The 13,074-nt window shown below is 34.2% G+C and overlaps 1 protein-coding gene across 6 annotated transcripts in view; it reads right to left on the bottom strand.

The window, feature by feature from the left end:
- MFS9 (major facilitator superfamily transporter 9) overlaps window positions 1–13,074 on the bottom strand; it is a 514,330-nt gene that overhangs the window by 227,346 nt on the left and 273,910 nt on the right. For all 6 annotated transcript variants that reach the window (XR_016141319.1, XR_016141321.1, XR_016141323.1 and 3 more), the window contains one exon: window positions 1,776–2,052. Coding sequence is in view for 1 of the 6 variants with exons in the window: in XM_089085049.1 (XP_088941175.1) it covers window positions 1,776–2,052 (277 nt within the window). In the remaining 5 variants the exon portion in view is untranslated. The remainder of the gene's footprint in view (window positions 1–1,775; window positions 2,053–13,074) is intronic.

Here is a 13,074-nt window from a genome sequence, read left to right as displayed (position 1 = left end):
TTGCTATTGCTGCATGCGATCGTGCGTTATCGTGTAACAATATTACCTGCCGAGTTCCCTTGTCAGTATATAATCATTTTCATCCGATTTCATCACTTAAACGAATTGATCATTTTTGATAACTTAGAAATTACAATTTTCTCAGTTTTAGCAACTAAAAGTATAGCACATCTTTTATGTCCCACCAAACGCAATACCTTTTTCGCGTGAATATTCGGCTTTGCAGTATAGGACCCACTTCTCATCACCACGATTTTAAACAGAAAATCTTTCTGTTTAAATCTTGACAGTATACAAACTGCTGTGTCGTAGCGTCTTGCTTTATTTTCTCGGCTGAGCACATGGAACCCAATAATAAACTTTTTGAATACTTTTTAGCTTCTGCATCCGATAGGAAATCGTTTGTTGAATGACACCCAGTTGTTCAGCAAGCTTTTTTTGTGTTTGACAAGGAATTTCTTGCAACAGCTGATTCAACTCCTCGTCTTCAACTTTTTTTGGTGCTACCAAACGATGTTGATCGGAAAGATCGAAATTATTTATTTGAAAATTTCAGTACCATCTTTTAGACACCGCACTTTCAGACATCGCATTTTCCCGCAAAGAGCAAATTATTTCTTTCGCCTCGAGAACACTCTTTTGGTTGCAAAGCGAATAAAAGTGCCTCACATGCCGATGTTATGGACGACATCGTGCTCACTTTTGAAATTTATGAGGTTATGTCATCTAGCAAGATTTTCATAGATTTTTTTTATGTTAAAAATTGATACTACGAATCCGTAAAGCAACGAGGAAAAGATTCAAATTTAAAATAAAATAAAGAATTAATTCGGAGAAATCAGAACTTACTTGTACACTTAACAATATACCTGACATTTTGCAATGTGCATTTGCGTATGTGTGTGTGTGTGTGTGTGTGTGTGTGTGTGTGTGTGTGTGTGTGTGTGTGTGTGTTGCGCGCGCGCGCGTGTGTGTATAGATATGTACATAGATAGATAGAATATACATATATGTTGTTGTACCCTGGATGGGCTACAACGATAATATTAGAGATAGTTGGGTTCGTTAAGCCTAAGGAGTTGGGACTCCGAGCGGGATCAAAAGAATGGAAGGAAATCTTCTTGAATTCACTAATACACTTTCTTTATTTTAATTGGTTTATTTAATACTGCACAAATTCTTGAGTTTAGTATTTCTTATTTTATTACTTTACACACGGTTAAACGTCGGCGGGCGGCTCGGCGCGTATCGCGTTACTCTGGCGGCCGATGACCGAATATGTCACCTGAGACGCTGATAGTACGGCTCGCGTGAACTTCGCCGCGCTCTTGTAATATCTTGCGCGATGTTTATAATAATGATTCCGAACGACACGTTATTCTTTACTTTTGACTCTCCAGCGACTCCGCCTTGTGTAACCGGTTATATAGTTTGATCGATGCCCGATCAGCATTCTGATCGGTTGCGTCGATCGGTTGCGTGATATTGATTAATCAATATTACGCTCGGTTTGATCATCAAATTTAGGAATTTGCTGATAGGCTTTTTCGCAATGTTCTCGCGTGATGCATTTCTGCGGTCTTTCGAAAGACTGGTCGCAATTTCGGCGGTCACACATTTGTGTCGTTTTTCGAAAGACTTTTCGAGATTCATGCGACCTAATTTTGTTGCCATGCGGACTACTTTTATTATTGATTGTTATTTTATTATTGGTTGTAGATCTGGCTACAACAATGTATTTATATATATAAATGTAAATGCAGGAAAATAATTACCCAAATCCTGACCAAGCGAAGCCGCCGAATCCAACTGCTAAGGTTATACATATGACAACACCTGCGGGAGTCGGAATAAAAGCTGTACCAATCATAAAGATAGTTTGGAAGAGAAAGGCTCCGCAATTAAAGATTTTGCGCACTTGTGTTGTAGTCAAGAATTTTCTTGTTCTGAGAAAGTCAGCCAATTGTCCCGAAAATTGGACAACAAGTGTCATCACTAGATATGGAAGTGCTGATAAATAACCTGACTGATCCAGCTTGAAGTCGAGTACATCTGAATGAAATAAATAAGAATATGTATTTGGATTACAATAGAAATACATACCAGTTGAATGTAAATATACAATATTCTAAAAATATTTAACAAAATATCTTACAGGGAAAATATCTTATAGAGAAAAAAAAATATTTCACAGATTTAAAAAAAAATATATTATTAATGAAATTTAAATATCTCCTATATATAACCATTTTTAAAACAGCTCGTACTCATAACTCGACTCATATCAAAATGTCCGCTGAACTTGTACTTAAAACTTTTTAAAATTTATGGTAAGCCATTTTACTTTTTAATAGCACGTATTTTAAATGTACAAAAATAATCCCGCGATAAAAATAAAAAGGGAAATTGTTTAACAGCATTACTATTAAGTCTAGACATAAAGAAATTATTTAAAATTATGTCCTGACAAAAATTTAATTAAAAAAGCATAAGAAAGACAAGGAAAAATATAGTATTATTTTTATATGTCGACAAAAATGTAATACATTTTTATTATTCCTCGACGTAATATTTTCTCTCATTTTGTAAGATATTGAAAAATTCAATATAATTTTATAGAAATACATTAAAAATATGCACTATTGAAATATACAAAAGGAGTTTTATTTTTAAATTTTGTAATTTATATTCTGTTATAATTGAAACATGTCCATTTTTATTAAGAAAGTTATTTTAATTAGGATATAATTTATTTTGTGTTACCTTACAAATAATATGAAGTAAATTACTTTAAAGAAATATTTCTATTCAAGAAAAACATTATTTATATCATTTTTAGGAAAAATTTTCGCGCATTAGTTGTTTTCCTTATTCAAGATTTATGAAGCCTTACATAAATGCTAGTTTATCGAATTATTATTATGTTAAAACGATAATTTATGGCAAGCTGATTTACTTTTTAATAGCATCTAAACAATTGCGTCGAATGTTAAATTCTTAAAAAATAATTGTTTAAAAGATTATGATATATATATATATATATATATATATATATATATATATATATTCTTATTAATAAATTAAAATTATAATACAGTATAATAATAATTATTTAAATGAAAATTCTATCGCGATGTAATAATACTTTTGAATTTTTATTATGTCGAGACACATATTATATCATAACGATTTGTCATAACAATTCAACAAATTAAAATTATGTCAACGCATAATAAAAATTATTTTCATTTTAATTTATACATAATTTTAATTTACTGCATTATTATTACGTATGAGAAACAATAAAAATTCGAAATTATTTATGTCGGGACATAATTCTAATTCAGAGAATTATGTCGCGATATAATTTTAACTTATAATAATTTCGACATAATAATAATTGCATGAATTAAAATTACATCGTGACATAATAATAATTTCAAATTTTTATTATGTCAAAACATAATTTTAATACAAGAAATTATTATTATATCGTGACAATTTATACTATGCTTCGACATAATATAAATTCAAAATTATTATGTCTTAACATAATAATAATTAATGACTTTCGTGTTTTTTAAATATTTTTTTAAATTACATTAATGATTTTCGTTACAGGTGTTGTATATCTAAAAAACTTGTATATCTCAAAATCATAATTATTCCAGAAATTAGGATACTTTTCTGGTGATACGCCACGCCGAATTTTTGCAATCAGTCTTTTTGCTTTCTTTATATAATTCGATGAATTAAAATTATTCCTCGACATAATGTAAATTCAAAATTATTATTATGTTGAGACATAATACTAATAATTTTGAATGTAATAATAATTTTAATTCAAGCAATTATTATTATGTCGTATCATAATAATTTTATTCTATTATATAATAAGAATCGTAATCCTTTTTAGACAATCATTTTTTAAAATTTTAACATTCGACACAATTTTTTAGATACTGTTAAAAAGTAAAACAGCTTGCCATAAAAAATAGTCTCTTAGCAATATTTCAGAAGAATATTAATTTTTAATTACTATTTATAAGATTTTAAGTGTAAGAATTCCATACATTTTTTATTCCATAGCTATTTCTGAATTAATAAATATTGCAAAAATATTTTGCAATATTTATGAAACATTTCAATTCTATCAAATAAACATTTCTACTAATGGAATTCTTTTTCTCATTGATTTTGGTGGACTTTAGATATGTCAGAATAGTCGAAATAATAAGATACGTATATTAATTGATACGTATTCTTTTAATCGGCTTCGAATGTTTTAGGGATTGAAATTTTTTTTAAAGAAATCCCATATATTTGATTATTAGTAAAGATCTCTGAAACTATTCCCACTTTTCAATATTACGTTTGCAAATTTCGAAATTTTTATAATCAAAATTATAGAGGATTTCATGTCGATTCTATATATGTAATATCTATGTATAAGAAGGGAGGGTGTGCGTCAATTACGAATTTTCACGGCGGGGTCCGACCACGAACCAGTCGTGAAAATTCGTAATTATTTTGCGAAAAAATACCACCTCAGCCAGGAATCGAACCTGGATCTCCTGCTTACCGGGCAGGCATCTTATCCTTTCGGCTACCGAGGCATGTGATGATATTTATCGCAATAACGTGTTTAGAACAACAAGTCAACAATACAATGATATACATATACATATATTACAATATACATATATATATGTATATTTTCTCGAATCCCCACGACCGGTACTCCAGAGCGATGTTGGTCTCTCACTCGATGGATGCAGGTCGGACTGCAGCGGCGACCCTTCAACGCCATTGGCAAATATACAAATAATCCTCCTGGAGCACGACAGGAGAGATTGCATCAAGCATGGCTTGAGTCCCCGAATAAGAAGGGAGGGTGTGTGTCACGGCGGGGCCTGACCACGAACCAGTCGTGAAAATTCGTAATTATTTTGCGAAAAAATAATATATGTAATATCTATGTATAATAAAAATAATTATCAAAATCATATTTTTGAAATATGAATTGGACATATCGCTATATGTATCACACCATAAGGCTATAACGATTCACCCGAGTCATCTTCTCCCGTGATTAGATCGGCGTAAATTATAATTTCTCGATCGACAATCCGTCGGACAATCCATCTTCCTGGATCTCATCGTCGACTTATTCGCATAGTCTAATCGAAGGTTCATGTGAGCAGTACATTAATCATAACAATCCGCGCGTTGGGCCACCGCCGCTGGTCCTGCTATCGACCACGCCACCGAGCAGATTCATAGAATCGCCGAGTTCGTTCGGCGAAATTCGCGGACCATTTGGCAAATCATTCGTGGAGTCAACCTCTAGACCCGAAAAGCAAAAGAGTGATCTTCGTAGGCTACGACAATGACTCAAACAACTATCGGTTGTTCGATCCAAAAACAAAATAGATAAAGTTCTCTAAGAATGTATTGTTCAATGAAAATGAGCTGGCGATATTGAAAGGGAGAATGGAACTGAATATTGTTTCACTTTTCCATTCGACCCCTACAAAACTCCAAAAGCTCAGGTCGAGAATTTACCGGAGAAAGAATCCTTGGAACGCAGAGACATCCCCGAATCTGAACCGGATGAAAGCGAACTATTGCTCAAGACCAATTTAGATATCGGCTCCGCGATAAAGAAACATTAAGGATACCCGTAAGATACGAAGTAAATTTTATTGACGTAGACCCCGCAGTCATTTAAGGAAGCACTGCAGCGCCACGATGCCGATCAGTAGTTAAAAGCGATCAACGAAGAACTGGGTTAATTTAAACAAGAAGAATTGGATTAATTTAAGCATTAAACAAGAAGAATACCTGGAAACTGACCCCTTTGCCATCTGATAAAAAGGCCATAGGATCCAAATATTTAAGATTAAGAAAGATTCGAACGGTGACATCTCTTCCCAAAAAGCGAGAATGTGTGCGAAGGGATTCTCTTAGCAAGAAGAAATCGATTACAAAAAAACATTCTCACTCACGACAAGATTCAGTCAGAATATTACTCGCTATTGCAATTCATAGAGCATACGAGGTCAAGTATTATAATTCGATGTCAAAAACCTCATTTCTCAATGGTATGTTGGAAGGAAAGGTATACATGCTCCAGAAAGTGTAGATGTGAAAAAAAGATATGTATGCGAGTTAAAGAGGTCCCTTAACTTGAAGCAATACTCTATGTTGGAACGACACCTTCAACGAATTTATGAAGAATGAAGAATTTCACCAATGCGATAGTGATAAGTGTATCCATGTGTGTTGGAAAGATTCTTGATGTGAGTGTTTATCTTCTTCTTTACGTGGATGGCTTAGTAAAAATAAGAAAGCCATTGAAATTCTTCTAGACAAAATGAAAGAAAGGTTTGAGATAAGGACTTGTCACCCAGACTACTTCGTTGGACTACAAATCTCGAGACAAGTCAACGGATCAATCGGACTTTATCTCGAAGCGTATATCTTCAACAAATTGTGGATAGATTCAACATGCAAGAGACCAGATCGAGTTCGATTCCAGCTGATTCAAGTGTGAATTTACAGGCAATCACTACAGGTACTCAGGAATACTGTACCCTCTATAGAGAAGCGGTGGGCTCCCTTACCTTTGCAAGCATTGTGAGTTGTCCTGACATCGAATTTGCCGTAAACAACGTAAGCCGATACGTCGAATGAAACGATAGTTCCCATTGGCAAGCCGCAAGAAGATTCTCAGATATTTAAAATATATAATAAAATAACACTAACGGCAAGAACCCATAGAAGTAATTGGTTATGCCGATGTGGATTTTGCAAACGACATACAAAGTGGAAGGTCGACTACCGGATATATATTCTTGATCAATGGTACGCTCGTTACTTGGACCAGTTCGAGACAGCGTGCGGTTTCTCTCTCCAATACAATAAAAGCAGAGTACATAACGGCAATTTCAGTCACCCAAGAAGCAGCTTGGATACAACTACTACGACGACTATTAGGTGAGCTCGGTGAATCATTAAAAGAACCGATTTCACTTTTTATCGACAACCAAAGCGCGATACACTTGATCAAAAATCCTGAATACCACAAAAGGACAAAGCACGTAGACGTACGTTACCATTTCATAAGAGAAAAATACATCAGCAAAGACATTCTGCCCATCTACTCAGAGTATCCTCTGAAAACTAGCAGACTGATAAAGGCACTGCCTCGTTCACAATTCACAAAATTCAGATCCACTCATCAGCGTGGATAACATCCGTGCGAAAACAGAGCTTGATAGTGGGAGTGTTGAGAATTGAATCTCGCTTTCAGCTATCGGTCCTATTCCCTATATCATTACCTCGTTTTAATTTCCAGTGAGCAGCACCATCACGCTATGAAAGTTGGCAAATCATTTTTTTCTTATATATATATATTTGAATATTATTTCTTGTATTGTATGATAAGATCTATTATCTTCTAAATTAACATATTTGATTCATGTAATATATAAGTTTCTTGAAGATGTATATAAATTATATATTAATGTACGGAAATGTACATGACTTATATATTAAATAAGTTTTTACAAACTAAACGAAACACTTACATATGCATATGTACAGAAATTTTTGTTCAGAATTTTCCAGATTGTAGGATAATGTTCCTTTTTCAATAGGACAGGTATAAGAAAATAGTTATTTGAATAATATGTATAATACTTAGGTTGTATGTTATTATTATACAACTATTTTCTTATAAAATATCTCTAATTTAGAAAAGGAATATTATTTTAGAATCTATAATTCTGAATAAAAATATTATAGAGTATACACATATGTAAATATTTTATTAATTAGTAAAAACTTATTTGCGATATAAAATTTATGTATATCTGCTATCTTTCAGAAACTTATATATATCACATGGATAAAATGTTAGACAGTTAAGAAAATAATAAATTTAATCATCATATAATATAAGAAATAATATTTAGAAATACTTAAATCTAATTCAAATGATTTATATTAAACTTTTATTTGGAAATAAATTACTTAATGAATTCTAAATTTTCACATTAATAATATTAATTTGAAATAATTTTAGGTTAAACAATTAACACGCTTTACTTGCACTAAAACGGTCTCACTTTCGCGCACGGATAACTTCGTAGTCGGTAATCAAGTGAGGAAGTGAGAGCGACAGAGATTGGAGTAAAATAATTCTTTTATTGTAATTCGCGATGGAGTGTGACAGAAATTATAATAAATACGTACAACTATCTTGCAATATCATTAATTCTTGACGGTCTCAGTGTATATCACGGGACGCAAGTGTTGCGTGACGCGGGGCGGGTGACATATGGTCGGTGCGTCGCCGGCGCGATTAACTGGCTTGGGATCATGCGATGCGCGCGTGGTTGTTTCCGCGGCTGTTTTCGCGGACAGCTGATTTTGATAGGAAGTCTCCGGGGTGCCGTCATTGTGACGGCGGGAATCGGGAGCGTCCGATTCGCCTGTCTAACTCGTCGATTCAAGTGGAGGGGTGTCGGGTGACCCGACGAAACCAAGGAGTATCCTAATGCTCGGAGTTGTCGTCGAGAGTACTCGACGCCACCGGGGTGCAGTATTTTTCAGGGAGCGTCCTGACAAATGTAATGGGCGATTGTATCGAGGCTCCTTGATGCGTTCTCGCAAAGTATTCAGAAATGGAATGGTCAATTGTGGTCGAGCGCACTTGGCTGTGCTGGGGTGCTCCCCAGTTGCTTCACGTTCGACTTGCTAGGATTCAAAAAGGCTTCTCTTCGCACGCTGCTATGCTCGAGATGCCGGGAACGGGACAGGTGCTCTGCGTGGAAAGCGAACCCTTTTTATCCGAGATCGGCCGTAGTATTTCGTTATGGAACGGTTTCGAATTGGCCGATTTCGGGGTTGGGTTCCCCTTCCATGGATAGATAGGAGATTCGGGGGAAGGGTCAGAAACAGAGATGGGCTGAGCTTCGTTCGTCGGCGCAGTGGTCGGCGCGGTGCGAGCGATGTGCTGAAGCTGAGCATGTGTTCGCCGAATGCCGGCGCCGATTCTCCGAGATACCTCGGAGAATTTTATGTTGATGTAAAAAATGGGCACAATGCGCCGATTTGCAACGGTGAGTCGCACTCCGCCCGGTGGGGCGGTCCTCGGCGGTCCTCGACGGGTGGTAGGTCGAGAGAAGTCAGAAAACGAAGCAAGGGAAAGTCGCTTTGTTACAGCACAAACTTAAGAGCTTCATGTTTACTTGTAATGAAACACACTTTGTGCAATGAAGTGGCAATTTGTTTTAGTTGGTATGGAGCAAAAAACAGAAGAAAGTTTTTCAAAATTGCATATATGCAAAATAATTATGAATAAGTAAAATATAGAAAAACTAATTGTTCTCTTTTGTATTATTACATTATATGTAATGTATTCGTACAAAAAATACTTTTTTAATTCATAAAGATTAAATAGTGCAGTAATGTAAAAATATTTTTGCAGATGCACATGTTTTCATTAGCGTTATCGTTATCGTTATAACAAAAGCATGCACACACATTTTAATGAAGAATGCAAATAATTGGAGGCTTAAGTCGTGCGATGTCTCTTCGAGAGATTTTTATTTAAGCCCTGTCTTTTACAATTTGTGAACCACCCCCGCCCCCATGGAGGTAAGGGATCGTAAAAAGACTCATCAGAAAGGTTTTTCAAAGATCTTTTAAACAAGCTATCACTTTATCCTTTATGCACTTTAAAATCTTTGAACCACTCTCACCCCCGCTCCATGAGGGTGGGAGGTTACAAAGAGGCTCATTGAAAAGGTCTTTTAAAGGCTTTTCAAAGAAGCTATCACTTTACCTATTATTCCATTTAAGATTTTTTATCTACTCCGAGCTCAGGGGGTGGGAGGTTGTTGCCCCTTACGTCAAAAGATAGATTTTTTGATATCATAAATATTCTCCAAATTTCATTCAATTATCTCTATCCGTTCAAAAGTTATTAAGGGGTTCCGGCACTTTCCGAACGTTCTACATACTCAGGGAAAAAGATTGTGACAGCAATTATATAGGTGACAACTACATAATTTTTATATATAAAATTAATGTACATAATTTCATTAACTATTTTATATTTATTGCAAGTAAAGCTGCTTATAATAACTATAAAATAATTGATTGAACTATATTAGTATTAATTCTAATATATTAATATATAAAAATTATATAATTGTCACCTATATAATTGCTATCACTTCTTTTTCTCTGGATATATGTAGAAGATGTGTGTACAGAAGCGTGTGCGCGAGGCTGCGTATATACTGAAGGCATACTGAAAATATACTGCGGTAATAATCTACGTATTTCTCCGGTATATTACGAGTAATTCCCAGCGAAACTGCGTGAGCTTTGACAATGCAGGCATAGCATTCATAGTATTTATTCAGTACATCCCAGTACGTATCTCGAATATTCTGAGATAATACGCAATCTACTGGTGCGATACTACGTGTTATCTCAGAATTTACATGTGCTGTTAGGGATAAGTTTAAATAAATAATAAATTCTAACCTTTTCAGTGTGGTTTCGCTCATAACTATATATGTTTCGTATTTTGTACAAAATCCTCTATAAGTACTGCTATACACTTTTTCTCTAGAAAAGGAGCATTCAATAAGATAGACCTTTTCTTCTATTGTCAGTTTATTAATCTCTTAGCTACTAGATTTTCCGCAGCAATGTATCTCTCTACAGCACGGTTTCACGATCTGTTCGACACGGTCGATCTGTTCTTTCGACATGGATTGCGCGTAAATAATGTAATACTACGATTTGTATCTGATGACGCTTTCCTTTTATGAAATTACATCAGAATAGAGTTATGTATGACTAAATTATAATTTATTTATACATTTCATGTAAAGAGTTTGAAAAAAAAAACATAAAGATAACATACGCGAAAGCTACTATTATATAATGGCGTACCATTCAAGAAGATGACAGACACGAAAGCCATTATATAGTGTTCAATAATTAGGAGGTTAATTTTGATACGCACGAACTTTACTTCTACCATAGCTAAAATAAAACTGCGGACCTTCAGGCGAACGACCATTAATCATAAGATTCTTTCTAAAATCAAGGAGAGGAGAATTAATCATTCAGATTCAATACATTCCCATAGGACACCTTGTACATTAAAAATATACATACCATCGGAAAAGGCAAATTAAAAACGCATGTCTCGTTGCAACGTAGTTTATAAAATCAATAATGCTGTAATGACTGCGATGCTTCATACGTTGGACAAAGAGACAACAAAAACCAGAATCTATTAACATATGACTGATATTAATAAAAAAAAGTGGATCTCGGTCCGTACATCGATCCTCGGAAAACCATGTCTTTGATTGGGACAATATAGAAATTTTTGATAATGAATCTCTTCATTTGTCAAAAGATTGGTTTCCGAGATAATGCACATAAAAAAAACAGCATTGCGGTTTCAATAAGCATAGTGATATGGATTTGCTCTCGCTTACCTGCCAATTCTTAATTCTTTCTTTTTCTGTTCATAAATTTTTTAATTCCGTTGTTCATCTTCCATCCTTTGTTACATTTTTATCTTCTCTTCTCTAATCCTTCCCTCCTGCCCGCCTTGTTCAATCATTTTCTTTATCCTTTTTCCCATGTTCATTCCCATTTGCAATCTTACGCTAACAATTTCTTAAGATATATTACTCTTGGTTTCTCTTCCTTATGGAAAATATAAGCAGTTTTCAATTGTAATCTCTTTTTATAATTTTAATCCTTTGAATATTATTGTCTTTGTATAATTTAATAAATTAATAAATTTTTTATTATCTTTATGTCATTGTTTGTTAGACATGTTTATTTGTGGTACATCAAATCTAACCGTTTTAACAATTTAATAATCCAACTAGAGTTACGATTATTGTAAGTTAATATATAAACATTGTTCTGCGTTTTTAATAAAAGTCTTTATTTGATTTTTGATTCTGCTTACATAAAAAGAAAACGTGTTTTACTTTCATTTTAGCCATCTAACGGCGTACATAGAAAACAAATTAACTATAAATTAGCACTCTGTTTTATCGACTCTAACAATTATGAAGTCTATGATAGTCCGCCCTAAGAATCTACGATTTATACGCCTCAGTGTCGGTCCACAATAAGTATTTAATCTTTAAGTCGTAAGAAATTGACCAATCAGTCGATTATTCTTTTCATATTCGATTATAATTGGTCAATTTCTTATTTCTTAAAGCTTAAATCACCTATTGTGGACACTCAGACAACTTTAAGGCATCTTTAATTTCTGCTAATTAAATTTATGTGACTATAATAACATTTATGTCTTAATTTATTTTGTTCAATTTTCTCTGTTTTTAATTTTGCTTTTCGCACTAATGATGACCACATTGAAAATCAAAACGTTTGTTTGACAGTTAGAATATTTTTGTAAAAGCTATTGTTTAAAATATTTAGCATTGTCATCCAGTTTTGGCTCGCATAATCCGTTGTTCTATGTCTTCGTGTTTCTATAACTTAGTAACTTTATTAAACAAAAAGAACGTGGTTAATAAAGAATTAAATGCTGTTATTCACGTTAGCCAAGCGTTATAATGTAGAATGAGTTGTCGCGAAAAAAGAGATCGTTCGGGCAGTCGAGCATACGCAATTGCAGTGCACTCGGTAATTTGGCGATGTAATTAGAGGAGTTCGGGGCACGCAGGCACATATCGATATAGAGCTGTCAAACGATAACAATGATCGCAGAAATTAGCGGACCGCGACAGAAATGTCATTCTGCAGCAGCGAAAGTAGCGAAATATCTAATACAAATTCGCGATTCTCGTAGAAAACTTGACTCGTCAAGCACAACCGATCCGATCATCGTCCGATTGTCTCAAGTTTCCTGGTACTTGAAGGCGAGCAAGATGTTCGATATTTGGAGTGACGAATTACTTAGCTTATCGATTGTACACAGCCGTGCGGGGGAGAGCCTCAGTACGCTGAACGCTAAGTTGTGAGTCGATATTCGGAAGATCGAAAAACTCT

The sequence above is a fragment of the Pogonomyrmex barbatus genome, unplaced genomic scaffold (genome assembly GCF_055798465.1).
Source record: "Pogonomyrmex barbatus isolate J1 unplaced genomic scaffold, ASM5579846v1 scaffold9, whole genome shotgun sequence".
Taxonomy (NCBI): domain Eukaryota; kingdom Metazoa; phylum Arthropoda; class Insecta; order Hymenoptera; family Formicidae; genus Pogonomyrmex; species Pogonomyrmex barbatus.
This window is presented reverse-complemented; position numbering and strand designations above follow the sequence as displayed.